The sequence below is a fragment of the Oryx dammah genome, unplaced genomic scaffold (genome assembly GCF_014754425.2).
Source record: "Oryx dammah isolate SB20612 unplaced genomic scaffold, SCBI_Odam_1.1 HiC_scaffold_2, whole genome shotgun sequence".
Taxonomy (NCBI): Eukaryota; Metazoa; Chordata; class Mammalia; order Artiodactyla; family Bovidae; genus Oryx; species Oryx dammah.
Window position 1 is genome coordinate 4,745,028 of NW_024070186.1, and position 26,206 is coordinate 4,771,233.

The 26,206-nt window shown below is 41.3% G+C and overlaps 1 protein-coding gene across 1 annotated transcript in view; it reads left to right on the top strand.

The window, feature by feature from the left end:
* ANKRD28 (ankyrin repeat domain 28) overlaps positions 1 to 25,385 on the top strand; it is a 124,650-nt gene extending 99,265 nt beyond the window's left edge. The window contains exons 16-28 of the mRNA XM_040263682.1: positions 653 to 679; positions 1,060 to 1,134; positions 3,784 to 3,985; positions 4,951 to 5,038; positions 5,278 to 5,395; positions 5,921 to 6,140; positions 12,143 to 12,230; positions 12,318 to 12,401; positions 13,499 to 13,644; positions 14,267 to 14,349; positions 14,806 to 14,888; positions 15,839 to 15,930; positions 22,140 to 25,385. Coding sequence (XP_040119616.1) covers positions 653 to 679; positions 1,060 to 1,134; positions 3,784 to 3,985; positions 4,951 to 5,038; positions 5,278 to 5,395; positions 5,921 to 6,140; positions 12,143 to 12,230; positions 12,318 to 12,401; positions 13,499 to 13,644; positions 14,267 to 14,349; positions 14,806 to 14,888; positions 15,839 to 15,930; positions 22,140 to 22,426 — 1,593 coding nt within the window. The 3' untranslated portion in view covers positions 22,427 to 25,385. The remainder of the gene's footprint in view (positions 1 to 652; positions 680 to 1,059; positions 1,135 to 3,783; positions 3,986 to 4,950; positions 5,039 to 5,277; positions 5,396 to 5,920; positions 6,141 to 12,142; positions 12,231 to 12,317; positions 12,402 to 13,498; positions 13,645 to 14,266; positions 14,350 to 14,805; positions 14,889 to 15,838; positions 15,931 to 22,139) is intronic.
* The last annotated feature ends 821 nt before the right edge of the window (positions 25,386 to 26,206 follow it).

The following is a 26,206-nucleotide window of genomic DNA, read 5'->3' on the forward strand; positions in this document are numbered from 1 at the left end:
TATGCCCACCTAACATTCACTGCCCCTGCCTCGTGAAACGTTTTCCAGAAGGCATTAAAGAACTGTAACCTTGTCATATGTGAGAAATCATGTTCCTGTGAGAAGATTCCCCTGTATATTTAGGAGTTCTGAAAGGCCCAGTCTAATAGCAGTCTGTCCTGAAAAGGGAGGCTCGTCAGCTGCAATGGAACTTTTTATTTCCAATGTGGTCTCATTCCTGAATGTATACACCATTCACCCAACTCAGCCCAACCAAAAGGCAAGTTAAATGATTCTCAGGTGTGTGGTACATGCCTCACTTATAAATTAACGTTGCTTTCCTTAAAGGGGGGAGTAAAATTCAAGGGTGGGTAAAAAAAAAAAACGGAGGTTGTCATACTCAATATAGCATTTAGAACCCTGCTACAGAAATACTATTTCCTTAGGTTAGTATGGTATTTCTAGACTAAAATCTGAGACCCTTTTATATAGATTTTTGGTCTATTGTACAGTTGTTTACTTAAAAGACTATAAATTTTTGGAGGCAAAGCACAAGTTCAGAAGGGAATTTAACAAAGCCATAGGTAAATAAAGACATGTAGTTTGCCTTTATCTCTTTACTATATATGACTGCTTTTTCAACTCAATATTTTTATTTTAAATTTTATTTCAGATTGCAAGTGAAACTCCTTTAGATGTTGTAAGTATTACTCAGTTTTCCCCCTACTATTCAGAGTATTTAAGTATTTGTTCTCACTTGAACTGGAGCCTGTCTGACACATTCCTGGGAACAAAGATGGTGAAATCATGTTTGTGAGGGAGGGGGAGGGAGGTGGTTCTTACTTGGTGGCAGTTAAATAGTATTTCTGTCAAAGCCGGAGTTTGTAGCCATTCCCTCAAAACTCTTAGTGTGTGGTCCAGATTTTCAGGATAATCCATTCTGTAAGGTTTCTGAGTTTAGTTTTCATAATATAATGTTTTGGGATTTTTAAATTCATGTTCGAGTATCCACTTGTGGGGGACCAGGAATAACTGTCTAAAAGTGCCATTTCTGACATTTAAAATTCTTTCCTTTCTCAGTTAATGGAAACATCGGGAACAGACATGCTGAGTGATTCAGACAATAGAGCAACAATAAGCCCTTTACACTTGGCTGTAAGTACTGCCTTCACAGCCAACCTGATGGCTGGTTTACTGAAAATATCTCATACCTGTTTGTGTTGACTCAAACTAGGACCGAGAACTTTGGGTCCTGATGATGATGATTGTAGAATTAAAGCTGTAAGAACTTGCTTAATACAGAGAATTCTTTAATGTGCTTTTGTTTGTTTGTCTTTTAAAAAAAGGAGGGGGGGATGAGTTTAATTTCCCCCAGACCTGCTCTAAGGAGAGAATATGCCTGAGATGTGAACTTTAAAATGACCCGCCCTAGTGGAATGGCTTTGCATTCTTAAGCAGATAATACAAGAACAGTAATTTCTGTGGCATTTCTACAACGTTTTGCTTACTTTGTGATTTTGGGGGTGGTAAGAGTGTGTTTCACTGGTACTTCGGTTGCTCATGCTATAGGATTTAATTTCAAATGATTTTCTAGCTTCACTAATGTCCATCACTAAGAGGAGAAGATTAGGAGAGAGTGTGACAGTTAAGTCATATATAGGAATGAATTACCTTACAGATTTCAAGCAGGGCTCAATCTCATTCCTTCTGTGCTGAAAGAAGAATTATCTTTGAAACACAGCATGTTGTGGGAGGTGGGGGGACTTTGAGAGTCAGGAGAATTGGGCACTGTCACTGTTCGTGAGACCTCTGGTTTAAAGTGCAGTAAAGTGTTTCAAGGGTCTATACTTGCTGTGTGTCACTAAAAGTTCAGTGACCTGTTTTTTCCCTCTCACAAACACTTACCATTTTCTGTCTTAATGTCCTTCTGGCGCATTTTCTGCCACTGACACATGGACTCTGAATTTTCTGCCTCATCTTTCTGCCCCTTTCTCCCCAGCAGTACTTCCTACTGGTCTGAATAACTGAGAAGACATGCTGAAGCTCCTTGCTTCCTTGCCCTTTGGGTCTTTGGAAATACCATCTACTCTTCTAGACATGCATAGTAAATAAGTCATCTGGAAGTGCAAAGCCAGCATGGAGAAAATAGCCATTTTACTATGGGTGGCAAGAAATGATGTCTGAGCAGATGACTAGGCAGTTCTTCTGACGTTGTTATCATCACTCTCCCAATAATAGCACCTCAGCTCTTAAACACTTCCTAGGTGCCAGACCAAGCACTCTGTCAAGTTTTTGAATACATTATCTCAAAAAGTTTAGTTCTTTTAACTAGTTATTTTACTCCGTGGCTATTGTGAATAGCGCTGTTATGAACAGAGGTGTGCCAAATAGTATTTTTAAGCTGAAATGGAAACAAGTGATTTTTATAATCAGGTTCAGTGAAACGTGGTCAGACTACCACTTTGGCATTTTGTATCTGTCCCTAGGTGGTTTTCAGAAATTACCTAAGTGATTTTTTTCCTTCCAAACTCCCAATCCAGGACAGCTTGCTGCAGTGAAAACACACCGGCCTGAGGAAACTGGCCTTGGTTCTGCCTTCACACATGCTAGACACCCAAGCCCCTGTCCTAGACCAGTCAGAGGTGCTGTGAGGACAGGAGCCCCGTGCACACCATCCTGGCCTCTAGCTGCCCTTCTTTTCGTGGTGTCGTTTTATTGACCTGATATTGAAGAACAAGTCTAGAGGTGATCCTCAAACAGTAGAGCTCAGTGATGTCCAGTCATTTCACCTTGAAGGAGTCAGAAGCATCAGGAGATCAGTAAGGCCCAGAGCAGCCTTATCTGCTGCTGGTCCTAAAGTGTGGGGCCCTCTTTCTAGCTAAATGCCTCTTTTTAGAAGCAAGTGATATTTAGCACAAACATGGTAGGATTTCATATTCTTCAATTCTAAATGAAAAGTTCACATGGGATTATTTACAGTTTTGCCTGTATGTGCTAAGCTGCAGGTCTGCACAGTATCAGAAAATTGCTTGTTCCTTGTCTAAAAGGGTGACATGAGTGAACAGAGAAGACGTTCCTTCCCCACCAGAACCGTCTTTGTTGCCTTTATGCCCTGCTCAGTGTCCAGTCCAATAAGCAAGATAGATGTTCAGTTGACATGTTGGTTTTGAAGTGAATTCTCTGGAGAGCCCCTTTTTCAGATTGTGTAAAGAGGGAGTTTCAGACAAATCTTAAGATCTTCTTGCTCTGCTGTACTCGAGGACAGTGCCTAGCACTAGCAGTTACTCCAGCAGGGCTCAGTTTAAATATTTTTGAGAAGAAAATTTTTGTTTGGAACATGGCACCTTGTAGGGTAGGGTCCTCATTTGACTTTGAGAAATCCCAGGGCGCGAGCACTGGCTGAGCTTCAGTTGCTTCTCTCTCGTGACTGAGGTGTAGTAGCATTCTGCCAGGGTGAAGTGGGGCCCTGAACTATGAAGACGAACTTGGGCTTTGGAATCAGAGACTCAGGGCGAAGTCTTCCTTAGAACCCATAAGCCAGATGTTGTATACTCGTGAAAAGATCCCCTGTCATTTGAACTTGTATTATTTGTGGAATATTCATCCCTAACACTGCAGCCTGCTAATTGATTATTAGAAAAATTTTAGTTAACTTTCTTAGTTATCAGTACAGAAGTTTTGGATCATCTTAAATACAATGACGTGAAGACAAGTTTGCTTACTCCTTTATGTTCTAGGGTTTCTAAGAACTTAATCAGTCTAAATACATGTATTATTTTAATTTATATTTTTGTTTGTTCCTAGGCCTATCATGGTCACCATCAAGCCCTGGAAGTGTTAGTACAGTCTTTGTTAGATCTTGACGTGAGAAATAGTAGTGGAAGAACGCCCTTGGACCTTGCGGCATTTAAGGGCCATGTAGAATGTGTGGACGTTCTCATTAATCAGGGAGCCTCGATCTTAGTCAAAGACTATATTTTGAAGAGAACACCTATACATGCAGCAGGTATGTCAAAGACTCTGAACGATTTTATTTACCACTTTCCATCTAATACGCTCTTCTTTTTCACTTTCTTGTATATTATACTCCTGGTAATTGTATCACTTTTTAAAAAATATTTTCTACTTTAGAAATTGGATAATACTCTAACTTTTGAAGTACTTTATCAGCAACACCAAAAAAACACAATACATTTTTACTTCATTTTGATGGAAATTATCTTGGATTGGTATGTGCTTTCATTTAACAACTGATAAATATTTTACTTACTGTACCAGGGTACTGAATTAAACATTTAATCAGACAGGAGTTACAAAGTGTCTGCCATGTGAGAACTACTTCACAGAGTGTTCTGTGATGTTGTGGATTTGTGAAAATGGAAAGCCACATAACCCTGCCACTGTGATGACTCGGTACTCTCTGTGTATCACTACAGATAGTCACCACTCTCTACAGGAATTACTAAAAGGCAGTGTTCATTTTAAATAACAAGTTCAAGACTGATACAGGTGAAGAAGTCCCAGTCAAGTATGCTTCTCATCCCCAATACACTGCACACTCATCAGTAGCTAGCTGCTGTGTACTGAGTGTCAGTGAATCAGTTTAAAACCAAGAAAAAAAAGATGGGACTAAACCAGATTGCCTTGAAGAATCCACAAGAATCACATCTAAAATCAGGCAAGAAGGAGAACTTTGACTATCAGGGATAAAAATATTTCCCAGATGCCCTTCAGACTTCTGAACGTCTCAGGGGCAGAGCTTGAGGTGTCACCCCGTGTCTGGAGGCAGGCTGCCCTTCTGAACTACATTGCCACCACCAGAGCACGAAATCACATGAGCATTTTCTTTCTTGCTTAATTCAATGAGTAGTCTAAAATTATATCAAGAAAATGTGGTTTAAGATGGACATTTTCTACTTTATCATTATATATGTATATATAATTGCTTAAATTTATAAATATCCCTTACAGCAACAAATGGTCATTCAGAATGCTTACGGCTACTAATAGGAAATGCTGAACCACAGAATGCAGTAGATATTCAAGATGGAAATGGACAGTAAGTTTTCATCATTTTTTAAATTAGTTTAAGGATCTAAGACAGATTTTCAGTCTTCATCCTTTTGCCCCTATTTTGGTAAGTCTGGCATAGTGTGTAACTAAGCAACGTCCAGTACAGCTTTTTAAGTATACTTTAAAGCTGAGTCACAGAAAGACTTGTTTAGAAAGCAGGCCAGCTCAGTGTGCTCTCACAGGCGAGGTCTCACTGGTGACACAGCTGCTCCTCTTGTTGTCCAGGACTCCTCTGATGTTGTCTGTGCTCAACGGGCACACAGACTGTGTGTACTCACTGCTCAACAAAGGCGCAAACGTCGATGCCAAAGACAGGTGGGGAAGGACGGCCTTGCACAGAGGGGTAAGCAGAAGCATTCTTTCCTGAAAGTTTTTATGACCTCATTTTACTTAAAACTGAACAAGGCTGTGTTTCTGTTTTTCTTCATTAAGTTTTTACCAAATAATCTTTACTGTTTCTTTCACTGTCTCGGGTTTTGAACTCTGATTCTAAGCAACCACAAAGCACAACTTAATCCAGAGAAAGATAATATTGAAACAAAATTTTAAAACCCTAAAATCTTGATAGTCTTACACATTTTTTTTCTTTTCTTTCTTACACATTTTTAATCTTAACTTTTTCACCTTTGAAATATTTTCATTCAATTAAAAGGCCCTTTTTCCTAGTTTTCATATTGCTCTTATTTTGAAAAAATCACCGCTGTAACTAAATTCTCAAGCCACTTTCAAAAAAAGTACTCAAAATATGATAAATGCCTTGACTGGCGAGAGGACATGGGGATACGGACTTGAAAAGTCCTGGTTCACTGTCATTGGCATGTAGTGCCCAACATGGTGTATTCAGTGGCATGCAAACTTTTCTTTCCAGGCAGTCACAGGCCATGAAGAGTGTGTGGATGCTTTACTTCAACATGGTGCTAACTGCTTGTTTCGAGATAGCAGGGGCCGGACACCAATACACTTGTCAGCTGCCTGTGGACACATCGGTGTTCTTGGAGCCCTTCTGCAGTCAGCAGCATCTATGGATGCAAATCCAGCCATGGTGGACAATCACGGATACACAGCACTTCACTGGGCCTGCTACAATGGTTAAGTACACAGACAGACCCGCATCCCCTGCCCGCTGTGTCGTATACCACAGAGAGACAGCTAACTGTAACACATTCTGACTTCCCTGAGAATGTGTCAGATTCTAGACTGGCATCTGCATATGTTTTCTGAGCACTCTGCAAGTTAAGATCTTGATATCAACAGTAGCATGTATGTTCAACATTTTAAGAGAATGAAGTCCTAGTAGAATAGATCATAGAAGTAGAAACTAGAAACTTTTGGATACTTTCACAGTTAAGTGACTTGGCTGCATGGTTATGACAGACTTAGCTTCTGGGAGAATAATTGTCACCATTAGTCCTTTTACAGGTAATCTCACCAAAGGTCAGTGAGAGAAGTATAAAGCTATTTTTAAAGCACAGATGTTAAAAACAGGATTTGGCTTTTGAAATGTCACTAAAATAATTTAACTAACAGCCTGTTGAGAGATTTGCTCATCTTAGATAACAGTTGACTGTATTATGTATAGTGTAAAACATCAATTCTGTCGAAGTGTGTGCTTAGGGTATTATCAAGGATATGAAGGATTTTTTATTTGTTGTTTTGAATTTCAATGTAGCATTCAGGTTATTGTTAGTCATAAGAACATAGCTATCAAACTAGCTGACAATTCTAACAACTTTCCCTCAAAATGTACAGAAAATAGAAATTACCTCTTTATATAATATCCACTTGCTTAAAAAAATATATATATAGTGGCTGTTCTAAACTTCAGCTAACTGCCTTGCCACAGAGGAGGCGTCTATCTTTTTATAATACACTGTTTCACGTGATTCTCTTACTGGGAACCATTTTGAGAAATAACTGTTGAGTTGCAGTAAAAGAGGAGAAATATGAATCTTGCAAAGTTACATTAATAATTTAAACATTTTCATGACATTTTCTAGATACACTATTTTAATTTTCATATTAATCCTTGTATCAGAATTGAGAGCTCTGTTCTTTTGTTCTGAGAAAGCATTGCTCTCTTCTTGAGGATTGACCACATTTGGTCATTTTGCAACTCTGAATATTGATTGTTGTTGTTTAGTAGCTCAGTCGTGTGTGACTCTCTGTCACCCCATGGTCTGCAGCACGCCAGGCCTCCCTGTCCATCACCAACTCCTGGAGCTGGCTCAAACTCATGTCCATCGAGTCAGTGATGCCATCCAACCATCTCATCCTCTGTCGTCCCCTTCTCCTCCCGCCTTCAGTCCTTCCCAGCGTCAGGGTCTTTTCTAATGAGTCAGCTCTTCACATCAGGTGGCCAAAGTATTTGAGCTTCAACTTCAGCATCAGTCCTCCCAGTGAATATTCAGGATTGATTTCCTTAAGGATTAACTGGTTTGATCTCTTTGCAGTGCAAGGGACTCTCAAGAGTCTTCTCCAACACCACACTTCAGAAGTTCTTTGATGCTCAGCCTTCTTTATAGTCCAACTCTCACAACCATACATGCCTACTGGAAAAACCATAGCTCTGACTAGACAGACCTTTGTCAGCAAAGTAACATTTCTGCTTTTCAATATACCGTCTAGGTTGGTCATAGCTTTTCTTCCGAGAAGCAAGCGTCTTTTAATTTCATGGCTGCAGTCACCATCTGCAGTGAGTTTGGAGCCCCCAAAATGAAGTCTGGCACTGTTCCCACTGTTTCCCCGTCTGTTTCCCATGAAGTGATGGGGCCGGATGATCTTCCTTTTTGGAACGTTGAGTTTTAAGCCAGTTTTTTCACTCTCCTCTTTCACCTTCATCAAGAGGCTCTTTACTTCCTCTTTGCTTTCTGTGATAAGGGTGGTGTCATCTGCATATCAGAGGTTATTGATATTACTCCTGGCAATCTTGATTCCAGTGTAAGCTTCATCCCGGCAATTCATGTGATGTACTCTGCACAGAAGTTAAATAAGGGTGACAGTATACAGCCTTGACGGACTCTTTTCCCAATTTTGAACCAGGCCTTTGTTCCATGTGTGGTTCTAACTGTTGCCTTTTGACCTGCATACAGGTATCTCAGGAGGGAGGTAAGGTGGTCTGGTATTCCTGTCTCTTTAAGAATTTTCCACAGTTTGTTGTAATACACACAGTCAGAAGCTTTAAGCGTAGTCAGTGAAGCAGAAGTAGATGTTTTTCTGGAATTCTCTTGCTTTTTCTGTGATCCAGCAGATGTCGGCAATATGATCTCTGGTTCCTCTGCCTTTTCTAAATCCATCTTGAACATCTGGAATTTCTTGGTTCAAGTACTGCTGAAGCCTAGCTTAGAGAATTTTGAGCATTATTTTGCTAGCATGTGAGATGAGCACAATTGTGCAGTAGTTTGAGCATTCTTTGGCATTGCCTTTCTTTGGGATTGGAATGAAAACTGACCTTTTCCAGTCCTGTGGCCACTGCTGAGTTTTCCAAATTTGCTGGCATATTGAGTGCAGCACTTTCACAGCATCATCTTTTAGGATTTGAAATAGCTCCGCTGGAAATCCATCACCTCCTCTAGCTTTTGTTCATAGTGATGCTTCCTAAGGCCTACTTGACTTCACATTCCAGGATGTCTAGCTCTAGGTGAGTGATCACACCATCACTATATTGAAGGTACCATGGAAAACTTGAATAGTTAAATATATTGCTAATTCAAAAGCCTAGTCAGTTTCTTTTCTTTTCTTTTTTTTTACTATACCAGATCTTTAGCCAGAGCAGGTTTGAAACTATAAAAACCTTTGGATTTCAACTCTTCCTTTGCATTACAGTGTAATTTGACATCTTATAAGTATAGGGAAAATCAAATAGGAGTAAGACATTTAGAGATGGGAAATTTATTTAAGAAATCAGTGAGATAAAACTATTTTGAAGCAGACTTTTATTGCTTTATTTTTATTTTTATTTTTTTGATCAGTGAGAATTAGCTCTTGGAAACATCATACAGTAAGGTATTTTTCCTCAGGTAGAGCATTTAGTTGTAAAAATACTGTTGTAACTGTCCTTTGGAGAGTTGGTATTTATTATTATAACATTCCTACCAGGTCCTTCTGGAGAACATGGTTTTCTTTAAGTGAGTTCCCTACTCCATCACTGCTGAATTTAGCCTCTCTGAGCACATTGTGTGCAAGACAAAATTTTGCCCAAACTACATGCAGGGTTGCCGTTTAAAGATTATAACAGATGTGTCTAATTTCCAGGCTCTAGTAGAATTGGTAATGATTCTGAATTGAGCTGGAAGGAATTAGATGTGTGTTGCCTCTATGTACAGAGAAAGTAAAGGCAGTGTAAAATTAATACCATATTTATAGCCAAAAGGCTATTTTATAATTTTGGCATTCTGAGAGTAGAATATGTAAATAGTTTTACTTTGACTAGTAATTGTACAGCTGAAAAGAAAATTGGAAGCACTCCAACAGAATAGAAAACAGTCTCTTAAAATGGAATGATGGCAGCACTTTAGAAGAGAACTGGTTATACATGCTCAGCTTTTAACATTCAGATTTTTGGTTTGTGGAGTCATTTAGTCACAGAACTAAGAATATTTACATGATCTCACGTGTTCCTTTCAAAAATTTATCAATTTTTTTTCATGCTTGTAAGCATCTTCAAAATATCCCTCTAAAACATGAGGAGACCAGTCTTCTCCTTCTTAGATAAACCAGGACACAAAGTGAAGTTTTTCAGCTTAACATGATCCAGCAATGACTGCTGGCCCCAGGACTCCCCTTTAGCTGTCCACAGTCTGCTCAGGTGGTGACTCTCACATCTTTCCATTTCAGAACCTGTGGCTTATAGCTATTAATATTTACTGTATGGTAAATTAGGACTGAAAAATTTAAGGATGTTTATTTTAAAATAATAATAAATCTATTACATGTTAATATAAATAGCATTTTTATGAAAAAAATAACTATTTTTTAAAAAATACAGTAGCAAATTTCTTTGATGGCTTGTTTTAAGAAAAGAATAGTTTGCGATCCCAGCCTGGAGCTCCCAGACCACACCTTGAGAACTGCTATCCCAGGAAAATAGGAAACCCTCAAATCAGTACTGGACCATTGTCCTTCACTACTCTTGGCCATGAGTTAACCTTTGGAGAGGGAGAGTTAAAGCAGGGTTTCTCAGCACTGTTGACACTGGGGGCCAGATAATGTTTACTCCTTTGTTGTGGCTGTCCTGTGCTTGCAGGAGGTTTAGCAGCAGCCCTGCCTTTTACCCACTAGATGCCACAGCACTTCGCCACCCCATCTCCAGTGTCATAAGCAGAAATGTCTCTAGATGTGACCAAGGTCCTCTGAGGGCTCAAATTGCTCCACTTGAGAACCACTAGATGAAAGAACTCACAGGTGATGGAACATAACCACAGGTTTCCTAAAACATACTTTCTTTTCCTGGTAGAAACGATTATAGTATAACAATTAAATTGAACTGTTGTTTGAGAATGCTAGGGTAATTAGAAAAGAAATATAGCATCACTTTGTTAACCAAATATTAAACCATGGAAATAAATTAAGAGGCTCTTTAAGAATCTACTTTATTCCTAATGTGGATCCCAAATGACAAGATAGAAGCAACATTTAATTTTCCATCATTAATACAGCAATGGGGGTACTTTTACTAAAACCCTGGCTTTGAAAATTGGATTTAAGAAAATCTGAGGTTTGGGTTTTCCTGTTTTTAAAATTGCTATTAAAAACTATGGGCCTGGGGGCTTCCCTGGTGGCTCAGTGGTAAAGAATCCGCCTGGCAGTGCTGGAGACACGGGTTCAGTCCCTGATTGAGAATACTGCTGAGCCTGTGCTCTAGAGCCTGGAGCCGCCTAAAGCCCATCTCTGCAACAAGAGAAGCCACCACCGTGAGAAGCCTTAACACCACGACAACAGAGTAGCCCCTGGTCTCTGCAACTAGAGAAGAGCCTGCACAGCAGTGAAGACCCAGCACAGCCAAAAATTAATAAGATTGTTGAAAAAAGTGTGGACCTGATACTTTCTAGTAATCAGTAATTGCCCTTTAACCCAGCAGTATCATTTCCAGAAAATTGTTCTTGGAAGTACAAAAGAAATAAATACTTTTCTCTTTAAGATCTGAAATATTTCGTTTATAACATTGATGATAATATCACAAAGATAAACTAGCAGTCACCTTGAAATCCATAATTAGAGATTAAATCATTTATATACGTTCTGATACTGTGACGTTCTCCCAAACATTCAGCAATAGGATGTCTACATGTGAAAAGACATATAGTGTTTTAAGTAAAAAACAAGTTGTAGAATCTCGCAATTGCATGAAAATGAAAAAGTGTGTTTTTATGTACATGCAGTTGTATATGCCTATAAACGTTCTGGAACTGTAAGGCAGTAGGTCTAGAGAGTAGAACTGGGAGTGGGGACAGGGACATGTTCTTTTTTTTTCCTCTACATTAGCTCATTCCTATAACCAGAAAATATTTCACTTCTGAAGTTAATTATGCTGCATAAATAGTTGTTCCCTGGTTGCTTACTAGTAAAGAACCTGCCTGCCAGTGCAGGAGCACAGGTTCAATCCCTGGATCCGTAAGATCCCCTGAGAAGGAAAGGGCAGCCCACACCAGTATTGTTGTTGCTTGGAAAATCCCATGACAGAGAAGCCTGGTGGGCTATAATCCATGGGCTCGCAGAGAGTCAGACGTGACTTAGCTACTAAAACAACAACGTTACGTAAATATATATTATTTTGAAAGTTACACTATTATATGTAAATAGGTCATTTCAAGAAATAATGCCCAAATAACTCTAATTGGTCACCATGGAAAAAGTGAGACTAATTTTTGTCTCCCACAAAGTAAATATTTGTCATGTCGATAATAAACTGCTGAAGTTGTACTTTGGATTTCAAAGTGCCTAAAACTGTGATGTTTAATGGGTTCAGTGAACTGAACTGACTACTTGTAATCCATGTAAAGCCTTTTTTTAATCTGTTGGGATATGTGGATATGTATGGACACCTCAGTATCTTCTTGGGATTTTAATGTCTGATTCCCATTTACTTACCTAGGTCACGAGACATGTGTAGAACTCCTTTTAGAACAAGACGTTTTCCAGAAAACAGAAGGAAATGCTTTCAGTCCGTTGCATTGTGCTGTGTAAGTAAAGGCAGAACAAATCAGGTTTTATTTGAATATTTAAGAAATAAAGCATAGCTTTGAGTGACCACCTTGTTACCTTCACAGAATAAATGACAACGAAGGTGCTGCTGAGATGTTAATTGATACGTTAGGCTCCAGCATTGTGAACGCCACAGATTCAAAAGGAAGGTAGGAATTCAACCATGTAGAAAATTTCATTAGTTATTAGATTAATATGGGAGAATTTAAAGAAACCTCATTATTACCTAAAGGTGGGTTTTATATTTACAAGTATAAATTGTTACAAAATCTAAGGCTTTTCTACCTTGACCAGGAAAACTGGCTAAAGATTTCCCTTTGTTAAAAACATATGTTCTTGTTGGGCTTCCCAGGTGGCATGCATGATAAAGAACCCGCCTGCCAATGCAGGAGATGGAAGAGACTCATGTCAGGGTCAGGAAGATCCCTTGGAGGAGGGCATGTATTCTTGCCTGGAGACTCCCATAAACAGAGGAGCCTGGTGGGCCACAGTCCATAGAGTTGCAAAGAGTCAAACATGACTGAAGCAACTTAGCACGTGCTTGTTACCCAAAGACTCTCTGTTGTTATTGTTTAATTTTTGTTTGGCTGTGTTGAGCCCTAATTGTGGCACACAGGGTTTTTTGCCGTGACTCAAGGACTCTAGTTGTGGTACACAGCCTCGGAGTGTGTGGACTCAGTAATTGTGGCACACAGGCTCAGTGGGATCTTAGCTCCTCCACCAGGGGTCAAACTCTCATCCCCTGCATTGCAAGGCAGATTCTTTCTTTTTTTTAATGTGTTTGGTTGTGTTGGGTCTCAGCACACAGGCCCTGTGGCATGTGGGATCTTAGTTTGTGAACCAGGAATCGAACCTGTGTTGTCTGCATTGCAAGGTGGATTCTTAACCACTGGACCACCAGGGAGTCCCCCTAAAGACTGTTTTTAATAAAGTTAACAGATTTCTAATTACGAAAAGTCTAACAGTTGTAATAGATGACAGTATTTGGGGCCGGATTTGTTTCTTTCAGAGTTTCCTTTAATAATGTAATTTTTTTTGGCAGTTTCATAATTTACCCTTATTTATATTAGTTTACCTAAACAATAGTTATCAAAAATAAAAATTTTTGTGGCAGGAATTAGTAAGCCTATTTGTATCCGGACAATGGTTTTATAGCCTGGTATGAAAATCCTTGAAAGTTGCTTGTCATAAGTTAAGAATATACACGTACAGATTTAGCCCAGTCTTTGCGTTTCTTTGTGGGCAGAACTCCTCTCCACGCAGCCGCCTTCACAGACCATGTGGAGTGTCTGCAGCTTCTGCTCAGCCATAATGCTCATGTGAACTCTGTGGACTCCTCTGGGAAAACACCTCTCATGATGGCTGCAGAAAACGGACAGACAAACACAGTTGGTAAAGAAACCGCTTGAGGCTTTTATCGTTTTAAGTGTGAACATTGCTTATGTATAATATAGCTTCCATCTGACTCTGGTTCATTGAATTTTCCATTCGTTACCTCACCATTCCTCAGATTTGAAACCTTTTACCTGCCTACACTCGTGTTTTCTTTTAGGCCCACAGTATTTTCACTTGCCCTCATGTTAGCAGGCAGTGTTAGGATGGTCAAGAAACCTGACTCTGGAGTCAGACTGAATGTGAGTCCTGGATCTGCCAGCTGAGTGGCCTCATGCCTCAGTGTTTCCATCCGTACAGTGACAAAAATAACAGTACCTACTTCATAGGGTTGTTTTGAGAGGTAAATGAGTTACTGTAAATCTAGAGTGCTTAAAACAGTCTGAAATTTAGTAAGCACTCACAGAATGAATGTCAGCTGCTGCTGTTCTTGTCTGTTCCTTATACAACACACACACATATGAGAATATAATATAGGCCTTTATATCACAATGTGTTTTTGCACTTACATTTTTGCCAGAGGGATACTTTTCCTTTCTGTCTTCATTTCTCTACAGTGAGTTGTTAGTAATCTGAAGTGTATGTTCATATACAAAAGAGTTGATACAATTTTTCCTCCCAGAGATGCTGGTTAGCAGTGCTAGTGCAGATCTGACTTTACAAGATAACAGGAAAAACACCGCCCTCCATTTGGCTTGCAGTAAGGTAAGTACACATCTTAACAATATTTTTTGATTGTTAATATCAACAGTGGCATTTAAGGTTTTTCCACTTAACTAAAATGAACAGAGCTAGGGACCAAACCTGTCTAATAATCACTGGCATCAGATTTCTTGGAAAAAAAATTACTTATGTGTAAAGCACCATGGTATATGAAATTTCTGGTAAGCCAAGTAAGTTTTGGACCACAGGCTTAAATGTAATTATTGTCTTTCTCTAATCTTTCTAATCTTAAAAATTCTTGTCCTCTTTTATAACCCCATTACACCAATTCATGTTTGGATGTATATTTAAGACATTAGCTAAGAAAATGCATAGTATATTAATGGTGGTATGTACATATATATATATAAAATATGGACAACGACTGGGGGGTATTGAATGTATAAAGTTATCTTTAATGGTGCCGAAGTTTTTAAGAGTTATTTGTCATAATTTTAGGGTCATGAAACTAGTGCCTTGTTAATACTGGAAAAGATAACAGATAGAAACCTCATCAATGCAACCAATGCAGCTTTGCAAACGTGAGTACTTCCAGGGTCTAGCGTGAACCTTGTGACCTTTCATTATAAAAGTGATTAATGGAATTCTTTTCTAATATGATTGGACTCAGTCTGTCACAGAAGCAATTAAAAAATAAAAAACAGTTCTTATAATTGACAAAACTCATTTCTAAAACCATCATAATTAAAAGACATTATTTTAAAAGTTTTTGAATTGAAACCCTTATTCTTGAAAATAATAGGTCGTTGGTCAATCCAGTTTTATGGTGAAAAGTAATACTGTTCTTTGTGTTTTATGGCAACCAACTGGAATAATACACTTAACAAATGAGGCAAAAAGTTTTATACGTGTCTGTAGCTAGAGAGATTTCAGAAATAATCAGGCTCTTAATGTGAGCCGCCAGTCCTGGGTGACTGCCTAAATCCTGGCCCAGCGTCTCCCGTTGTTGCTCACCATTTTCATTTGCTGTTCTGCTTTGAGACTTAGTAAAGAGAAGAATCTTACAACAGTGTTCCCACTCAGGTCTCAGTCAGATCCCTTCAGGGTCCAGGGTGAGTCATGGAGCCTGTAAACTGCTTTCAAAGCCTGCTGGCACTTGTGCTGTTGCAGTGTACAGTTTTTGTTGTTTAATACATGTGTTTGCCAACCACATTTCTGAAAACAACTTAAGAATGCGGTTTAGTTAGTAAACCTTTCTGAATGTTGGTCTTGAAGGGAAGTGGCACGAGGGTCTGGTAGAAGTGGGAGCTGCTGGTGGCCGGTGCTGGGTGCAGCGCTGATAGGCGCTCTGGGTCCTGGCTCTCCCAGCCTCGCTCCCCTCGTCACTGCCGTGGGGACCAGGGGCCTCTGGTCTGCGTCTGTGGGTCTCCATAGCCTAGCATAAATGGCCTTCAGCAGCCAAGGTAGAGAGTGAGCACACACACGTGTGGGCCTGCACACATGGATGTGTACGCGTATTTTTTCTCTCCAGACCTCTGCATGTTGCTGCCCGAAACGGGCTGACAATGGTGGTTCAGGAACTCCTGGGGAAAGGGGCAAGTGTGCTTGCGGTCGATGAGAACGGTGAGTAGCGTCTGCTTCCTCTTTCCCTGACCTGTTAGAGGCATTGGCCTTTCAGTGATCCATACTTGAAGGAAAGGAGACTTGGGGATTTTTTATTGGTCAGAGAGGAGAGCTGGAGTTAATACTGACTAGGGCTTACCTTGGACTTCCCTGGTGGCTCAGAAGGTAAAGCGTCTGTCTACAATGTGAGAGACCTGGGTTCAATCCCTGGGTTAGGGAGATTCCCTGGAGAAGGAAATGGCAACCCACTCCAGTACTCTTGCCTTGAAAATCCTGTGGATGGAGGAGCTTGGTGCAGGCTACTGTCCATGGGGTTGCAAAGAGTTGGGCACGACTGAGCGACTTCACTTTCTTTCTAGGGCTTACCTTGTGCAAAGGGAACAAGGGCAGGAGAAACAGGGAAAGCCCATCTAACAGGTAAACTCCTGAGTTTCATGTATCTGTTAAATCAGAGTTGTGTTTGCCTGCTCAGTCACTCAGTTGAGTCCAACTCTTTGCGACCCCATGGAGTATAGCCCACCAGGCTCCTCTGTCCATGGGATTTTCTAGGGGTTGCCATTTCCTCCTCCAGGGGATCTTCCCGACCCAGGGATCGAACCTGGGTCTCCTGTATTGGCAGGCAGATTCTCTTTACCAGCTGCACCAGCTGGGAACCCCAAATCAGAGGTAGGGTTTATTAACTTTGGTTTGGTGATACCACCTTTGTTATCTTAGTATTCAAAGAATTTGTTCTTTCAGCAAACATTTATCAAGGCCCTTCCTCGAATGCCAGGTTTTATCGGAATCGAGTCTGCCCACCCATGTGCTGGGTGCTGTCCTCTTTGCCTGCCTGAGGCAGGCACTGTAGCATCTCTGCTCTGTGTCCTGTAATAATGGCTGTTATAGGGTCTCTCTGCAGAACCCATCATCCTCTCATCACACACCTCCCATCACTCCCTCTGCTCTGGCTGTGGCCGCATTTCCCTGTCCCCCTTTGCAGCACACGCACTCAGGAGTCATTCCTCCTTCTGTCTCCAAGTCTTCTCCTCTTTCTTTATCCCGTAAGTCCCCTCTGGTCAGACCTTCACCCCCACCACACTATAGCACTGTGTTCAGCAAGACCACCAGTGACCTCCACAGTGTTAGGAATCAACTCTGCTTTGACTTGACATACAGAATTCGACATGGCCGATTGTTCCTTCCTTAGGAATAGGCTTTTAGCGTGGAATTTAAAATGTATGTGAAATAGATGTGAAGGTTGCAGCCTGCCATAGCTAGTGTCTGATACTCGCCCAAGTAGTCTCCACACTTTGCATTTGCAGCACGCTGTTCCCTTGACCAGCAGATGCAGATCTCTCATGGCAGGATAAGGGGGAGGGTCAGAGAGAATGCATATGATGTTGATTACAGTCTCCTTCTTAGGGATGTTCTTCATTCACAGATATCTGGTTCCTTGAATTAGTAACTGGATGAGGGTTTATAACTTCTTATTTTGTTGTTAAATAACTATATTTACTGGAACTGAAATATCAATAACCTCAGATATGCAGATGACACCACCCTTATGGCAGAAAGTGAAGAGGAACTAAAGAGCCTCTTGATGAGGGCAAAAGAAGAGAGTGAAAAAGCTGGCTTAAAACTCAACATTCAAAAAACTTAAGATCATGGCATCCAGTCCCATCACTTCATGGCAAATAGATGGGGGGCAAGTGGGAACAGTGACAGGCTTTATTTTCTTGGGCTCCAAAATCACTACAGATGGTGACTGCAGCCATGAAGTTAAAAGACACTTGCTCCTTGAAAGGAAAGCTATGACAAACCTGGAAAACGTATTAGAAAGCAGAGACATCACTTTGCCAACAAAGGTCTATATAGTTAAAGCTATGGTTTTTTTCCAGTAATCATGTACAGATGTGAGAGTCAGACCATGAAGAAGGCTGAGCACCCAAGAATTGACACTTTCAAACTGTGGTGCTGAAAAAGATTCTTGAGAGTCCCTTGGACAGCAGGGAGATCAAACCAGTCAATCCTAAAGAAAATCAACCCTGAATATTCATTGGAAGGACTGATGCTGAAGCTGAAGCTCCAATACTTTGCCCTCCTGATGCAAAGTGCCGACTCACTGGAAAAGACCCTGATTGGGAAAGACTGAAGGCAAAAGGAGAAGGGGGTGACAGAGGATGAGATGGTTGGATGGCATCACTGAATGGACAGGAGTTTGAGCAAACTCAGGGAGACAGTGAAGGAGTGGGAAGCCTGGCGTCCTGCAGTTCATGGGGTTGCAAAGAGCTGGCCACAGGCTAGGGACTGAACAACAGCACTACCTACATTCACTCTCTGGGTGACTTCCTCCAGTTCTGGGGTTCCAAACACTGCATCTGTGCTGAGAATGTGTAACTTTACGTCTCCAGCTGCATGGCTGACAGCGTATCCTGTGAATGTGTAATGCACAGGTCCAGAACTGGACTGCTGGCCTCTCTGCCCACTGCCAAGTCTGCTCTCTGCACAGCCATACTTGGCTCAGCTGATGACCATTCCCATCCTTGCGATTGCTCCTTGACCCCCCTCATACCCAGGGCACAATTCACCAGCATCTACTATTGATCTACCTCCAAAGTATATTCAAGTATGTCCACTTTCCCCATCTACTAGCACCCTTGGCCAGGATCCTTTTAAAATACGTGGGAAGGTGCTTCCCTGGTGGCTCAGTGATAAAGAAACTGCCTGCCAGTGCAGGAGACATGGGTTCGATCCCTGGTCCGAGAAGATCCGACATGCCATGGAGCAACTAAGTCCATGTGTCCACAACTACTGAGACTGTGCTGTAGAGCCTGGGAGCCACAACTGCTGAGCCCACAAGCTGCAACTACTGAGCCTGGGTGCTGTGGGCCTGTGTTCCACAGTCCGAGCAGCCACCACAGTGAGAAGCCCAGCACTGAAGCCAGAGAAACGTGTGGGGAGATGCTGCTCATCCGCATCTCAGTTTACTGATAGTCCTTAGACGATCTCTCGGGGCCGACCGGGTCAGCTCTTTCTGTGACCACTCCCGCTTGTCTCCCCGTCTTCCCCCCTTGTCCAGTTCTGCCACGCCGGCTCCTCACACCATGTACGTGATGGTGGACATTCCGGCTTCCAGCACTCTGCCCCCAGTGATCTTTGACTAAACCCTTCACCTGTTTCCAGTCTTAGCTCAAGTGTCATCTATTCAGTGAATCCTATCCCGACTACCTTTCTTATACTACAGCCTGCTGATCATCCCCATTGCATTCTCTGTTCTTATTATGCCGCTCTATTCCTTCCTTTTCCTTCTTTCCACAGAGCGTATCTTCTAACATATGAGGCAGGAGTCTGTGCACACAGATCTGTTCTGAGTGGTTAGAAGAGCCCCTGGCCACATCAAGCTCAGCGGGTGTGTGTAGGTGATGGTATGCTGAGCAGTGTGCTGAGTCCTTCAGACACACTGTAGCGTCCAGGACAGCCTACTGCCTTGAACAACAATGAGAACACACAGGCTGTCAAAAGGCCCTTGAAGCAGTTCAGTTAGAATAAACCTAAAATGCCGTGAGAGATATCAGGGAAGGTATCCGCACCAAAGTGCCTTATGAGCCAGAATCCAAAGGACAAGTAAAACTATGGGAGGAAACTTTCAAAGCTGAGAGAGTGGCATATTTAATAGAGATACAACGCAGGGCAGCATGAGTACTGAGTTATACCACACCAGAGTCTCTTAGGTCAAGTGGCAAAGGATCTTTGTGTCAGGGAGACCAAAGCTAGTCTGAAGGGGAGCAAGTCTAGACTAGGTAACAGGTTCACAGTCAGGATGGGAGGAGGGAGTGGGCAGAATTACGGCAGAGATGTTGCAGATGAAAGTACGTTGATGTTTCTTCCCTCCCCAGGCTCCAGTGAATCCCATCAAAAGGGCATTCCTTGGAGCCTGGGGAGGGAAGACGTGGCCTGCAGTCTGGCATGGAGTGATGTGGGCAGGGGAGGGGAGGCCATTGTTTAAGATGAGAATGTAGGAGGAAGAGCTGGTTTCACTTAGGAACATGGAAAAAGCTCACTGGCAACTCCAGGTGAGTAATTGGATATAGACATATGGACCTGGAGCCCAGAGGCAGCAAGATCTAGGTTGGACATAGAAATTTGGGAATCGTTAGTTTCATATAGTCATGAAATCCATAGAAGTGAGTGGTACCACCCACTAAGATAAGTTCAGTCTCACCTAATTTAAAAGAAACTTTCACTGTCAGCAAATTACATTTCTGGAAATAAGTAATATAGATTAAAATGAGCCTAATTGCTAACCTATAGAAGATATTCGGTCACATTATGAGGCTGTACATCAGTTAGCCAATAGATGGTCTTTGTTGGTCATTTTCCAGGTTTTATGTTGCTTTTCCATATGGAAAAGATAATAAACAGATGGCAGTGAAGGTCACCTGTGACCTGATGTCTTCTTGCATACTTGGCAATTCTTGCATACTTTCTAATTCTGCCCACTCCTTCCTCCCACCCTGACTGTGAACCTGTTACCTAGTCTAGACTTGCTCCCTTTCAGACTAGCTTTGGTTTCCCTAACACAAAGATCCTTTGCCACTTGACCTAAGAGACTCTGGTGTGGTGTAACTCACACCAGAGTTATGAGATAGTAATCAGGGTCCAAAGGTGGCAAGTCATAGTACGTACTCATCTTATTTTGTGATCAGTTCTAACCTTCAGATTAATGATCCAGTTATAAATTGCTCCAGTAACAAGAGAGGGTGGTGATTGAATTAGACTCTGTGTTCACGGTCTTCTCTCATGCCCCAGCCAAATGGCTCCAGTTTGTTGGCAGATACTTTGTGGTGGTGGTGGTGTTCAGTAGCTAGGACTCTTTGTGACCTCATGGACTGCAGCACAGTAGACGCCTCTGTCCACTACTGTCTCCCAGAGTTTGCTCAAATTCATGTCCATCCTCTGCCACCCCTTCTACTTTTGCCTTCAGTCTTTCTCAGCATCAGGGTCTTTTCTAGCAAGTCAGCTCTTCACATCAGGTGGCCAAAGTACTGGGGCTTCAACTTTAGCATCAGTCTGTCCAGTGAATATTCAGGGTTGGTTTTCCTTTAGGATTGACTGGTTTGATGTCCTTGCTGTCCAAGGGGCTGTCAAGAGCCTTCTCCAGCACCACAGTTTGAAAGCATCAATTCTTCAGCAGTCAGCCCTTTATTATTCAACTCTCTTTATGGTACATGACTACTGGAAGAACCATAGCTTTGACTAGATGGACCCTGTGATGTCTCTGCTTTTCCATACACTGACTAGGTTTGTCATAGCTTTCCTCCCAAGGCACAAGCATCCTTGACTTTCATGGCTGCAGTTACCATTCTCAGTGATTTTGGAGCCCAAGGAAATAATCTGTCACTGTTCTACTTTCCCCCATCTGTTTGCCATGATGGGACTGGATGCCATGATCTTAGTTTTCTGAATGTTGAGTTTTAAGCCAGGTTTTTCACTCTCCTCTTTCACTCTCATCAAGAGGCTCTTTAGTTTCTCTTCACTTTCTGCCATTTGGTTGGTGTCATCTGCATATCTGAGGTTGTTGATATTTCTCATGGCAGTCTTGATTCCAGCTTGTGATTCATCCAGCCCAGCATTTAAAGTCAGTCTTCTGCTGAAGAAGGGAACATATACAAAGGAAACATTTGTTTGATTTAGGAGCTTTAAACCTATTTATGTTTTTCTCAATGGACTATGACTCCAAAAGAAGTTAAATGGTGGCCATGTGTTTTCATTGAACATGCATATTTTGAGCACCAGCTCAGAGCCTAATTCACAAATCTGTGCACATTTAGGTTTCTCAGCATGTAAGCCCTTCCTTACAGAACTACAAAATAATGGTAAAACTCCCCCACCATTCTGAATGAAGTTTTACCAGACTTTCCCCCCTTATTCTAGCCTGATAGCATCTGAGAGCTTGGATGGATGCAGGTGAGTTATGAGATCGTGGAGGAATCATCCATCTGGGACCTCAGATTCCTCTGTAGTCTGTTAGGTCTCCTACCTAGGTTTCTGTGACTTTCTTCTTTTACTATTTATTACAAAGTTCTGAGTCATTCTAATTAAGCCAGCTTATTATATAAGCCAAGTAATTTAAAATATGTCTGAGGCTGAAGACCAGGGTAGGTTTACTGCCTTTCTTTAGTGAAATGAGTCTCAGCATGAGTGATTTTTAAACTTGTTTTTAATTCCAGGCTATACCCCAGCTTTGGCCTGTGCTCCCAACAAGGATGTGGCAGACTGCCTCGCTCTCATTCTGGCCACCATGATGCCTATCTCGTCAAGTAGCCCTTTATCATCCCTGACATTCAATGCCATTAACCGTTACACCAACACCTCGAAAACTGTCAGCTTCGAAGCCTTGCCCATCATGAGAAATGAACCTAGCTCCTATTGCAGCTTCAACAACATCGGCGGGGAGCAGGAGTACCTATACACGGATGTGGACGAGCTCAATGACTCCGATTCAGAGACCTACTGACAGGCTGAGCCAGAGACCCGGGGAGGCTTCACATCACACTGTGCTTTTTCAGGAAAAAGGCACTTTCTTACTCACATACAAGTGCACCCTAAGAGAGTTGGCAGAGTGCACAAACAGAACAAATAGGATCTCATTAGAAGGAAGAGTTGTGAAGGCAGGCTTTAGGGGACCTTCTAGGGTCTTGAAGCAGACATGAGCAGAGGACTCTTGGTGGCACAGAGCCTTGTGAAGCTGTGGACTTCCGGTTTGCAGTGCCGGGGATTATTTGGGACACTGCACCCTAATCTGCTCACACAAGCAACACTATCGTGAAAGAAGAGATAAGGACAGTAGATTTCAATTTTATCAATAAAACTGCAACTAAATTTAAGGGCAATAAAAGTTTGGTACAATAGGCATGATGTGCACAGCAAATTGCCAAAGGACCAAATAACTCGGGTTTTAGTAGAGCACCACTTTGTGGAGACTGGAGCGGGTGAAACCAGACATTATCTAAACCAAACTTCAATATTTCGGAAAATGAAGCTGAGATTTGGTTTTCAATGTTGATTTTTTTTTTAAAAGAAAACATCTGAAAGCCTTCTAATATGTATTAAACCATGAGAGAAAGCAGATGTATTTTTACATTTTTTTTTCTTTTACATAAAAATTTTAAAATTCCAACTTTTATAATATTAGAATTGAAAACCAGCTGACTGGGTGCAGTCAGGGTGAAAATATTTGTGATGTAGACACAGGATAGTTTGGGGTCAGGCTGTTGGTTGCCGGGTTTTGAATGGTTTAGGTTTAAAACTGAACTATTTTTGTTTGAAAATGTAAAGGATTTCCTCAAAGAAGGAAATTTCATAAAATCAGGAAGTGGATGATTTTCACCCTGTTGCAGCCAAGTGGTCCTGGGGAGTGGCATTTTCAGCCTCACTACTTTGGATGGTACACTTCGTCACCTTTGTGTCACCCCCGTGCCTCCACAGTGGGTTAGGGTATTTTTGTTGTCATTGTTTAGTGAAGAATCAAAAAGAAAACTCCCTTGCTACTCATAAGTTAACATCGTCAGGTCTCTTGGAAGGCATTTCTGTACTGGGCAAGGTTTAAAATACTAAAGCCTTTAGGTCTTGTTCACATTTAAAGTAGCATGTTTATAACATGCTACTGTTTAGGGAAAGAAGCAACTGCCAACCAGATTGGAAGACTGCCTTTCAAATAACAAAAAGGGGGGCGGAAGGCTGATGGTAGGCTTTAAACGGCAGTTTATATGGGCCTGCTTTTACTGTAACCCCTTCCCAGTGAAAATGATTTCGCTTACGTAGGGGGTCTTCCAGGTCAGGGTAGAGTTCCATAAATTTTCACAAAGTGATTCCCAATTTCATTTTATTCTTTTTGTATCGTGAAACTGGAAACTTTATGACACTGTAAATTATCAGCTGGTTTTTCTGAATATAAAGTGTGAAAACACAGAACAGTATTTTGATCTATTTGATAATTTTGTGGGTTTTTGAAGAATTAATGAGCATGTAAATAGAAATAGTGACTGCTTGAATACTGTATTTACTTGCACTCTTTCAGTACATCAAGATTCCTGTATATTTTAGAGTATAATAAAACACAGATGTGAGTTGTATTTAATGCATAATGTATTTGTATCTGTGCATATTACTTAAAGATCTATAAAGTTTCTAGGGCATTGACTACTAGATTTTAAGCATTTTTTCTAAAATATTTACAGAAATTATAAATGTAATTGTCCATCTTTTCTTTATAGTATAAAGAAGTCATAATGGACCCTTCCTAATTATTAGTGGCAGGAAGGTGTTATATGCATTTTAAAGACAGCAGACTACATTTTCTTTTGTACCTTTTGAAAAAAAAGAAAAAAACTCAAGAGGATTCTAAAAGTATACATATGTGTACTTTCTCTTTCCTTTTAGGAATTCTCTTCTGAATTCCCTGAGGGAATTTCCTAGAGTCTCAGAATTGAAAGAGACCTGAGGTTCATCCAGTCTAGCCTCTTAACAGATGCAGGAGCCCCTTCCACCAGGGTGATCCTTCCGCCTTGAACACTCGTGACTCTACCTCACCAGGCAGTCCTCTCAGTTGCTGAGCAGCTCCAGCTGTTAGAAAGGTCTTCCTTAGGTGGAGCTGAAGCCTCCCTCCCTCCCGGGAACTTAGGTCCTTGGGCCCTGGGTCCGTCCTCCAAGAGAACATGGAGAACCTCGGCAGGATGACACATGCCCTCTTCTCTTTTGCAGGCTGCTGGACTCATCTGCTGAAGCGATTTCCAGAAGGACTGGTTAGACACACTGTTAGATTTACTGCCTCTGATGAAACTCAAGGTGTAGCTATAAAGTAACAAGCTGTTCTTAATTTATCCTCACACGCACCAGAATTCAGAGCTTGCATCATTTTACAGCAGGATGCCGTAACTCGGAGTACTTGTGAAGTAGGTCTTCCGATCCCTTGCCCACTAGGGAAGCTACTCCATTGCTTTATGATCTCATTTTGTGATAGGCTGTCCCCTTGCTTGATCAGCCGCTTCCTTTGGTTAGCAAATCCCAAAGCGTCGTTCTGAGCAGTGTTGGAAGAGCACTGGTATTGGAGGGAACCAGCGGACTGCTTGAATGAAAGGACACAGCACCCGCGAGTTCCTTTATAGTTAAACCTGGTGCATCAAAGGCGTCCAGGCCCTATTCTGTAATGGTTTTTATACTCACATAGAATAGAAAAGCCTGTTTGCTTTTTAAACTTTTGCATGGAAGATGACATCTGAAGTATCTGATGTGTATTATAATACCAGCTTCTGCTCTGGAACTACTTTTAGGGCAGTGGTGATAATAGCAAATAACCTCCTTTAACAAGACACACAACTCAAACAGTACCGTTTAGTTCAGGAGCTAAGGGTAGCTGTCGATTTGGGGTTTAATTTGGCTTATAGCAGACCTTTTAAATAAAGTTTTTTAATGCAATAAGTCAAGTGTCTTTCTTTTTCACGTACAACCTTCTTTTTCCCTTAAAATATCTGACTAGTATTGAATTATAACTGGTTTTTACCTTTACTAACTTACTGAATTTTCAATAAAGCTGTTTTAGAATTTAGATGAACCTTTCTAAACACACATTTTAAATACAGTTATTCAACAAATACTTATTGCTTGCCTGTTACATGCTTGAGAAAAAAGTGAGCCTCAAAATTGGGGTCTGGTCCTCTTGGAGCTTGTAGTTTCATCGTGGGAAGGTATGTACCTAAGAGTGGAAAGTGAAAGTGTAACTGATGAACTGCTAACTGAAGCAAGTCAAGAGTACAGCAAGATCCCTGTGGGAAGGGTGATCAGAACAGACTTGGAAGAGGTGCTGTTGAGGCAGAACATTGAGGAACAAATCTGATTTGAGCAGGTGGAGAACGGGCAAATGATAGCCTGAGTGAGAACAGAATCAGCAGTTCTTAAAATGCTTGGTGGAGGGGAGGTGGATGGAACGGATATCAGCACTGAGCATGTAAACCTACAGAAGTATTTATTATGCACAGAGATTAGATGGAAGTGAGAGCAAGCAGATATAAATAAGTGATGGGAGGAGCAGGCCAAGAAGACTTGAATAACTTTGCCAGATCGTCTTAATGCTGATAATAGTAACAGAAAGTGCATACTCAGCGTTTGTCGTGCACCAGGCAAGGTTGTAAGCACTCGAAATCCCTCTCTTAATCCACACAACTGTCCTATGAGGTAGCTCCTATTCATAGCACCACTTAACACAGGAGGAATGAGGCAGAAAGGTGAGCCTGAGCTT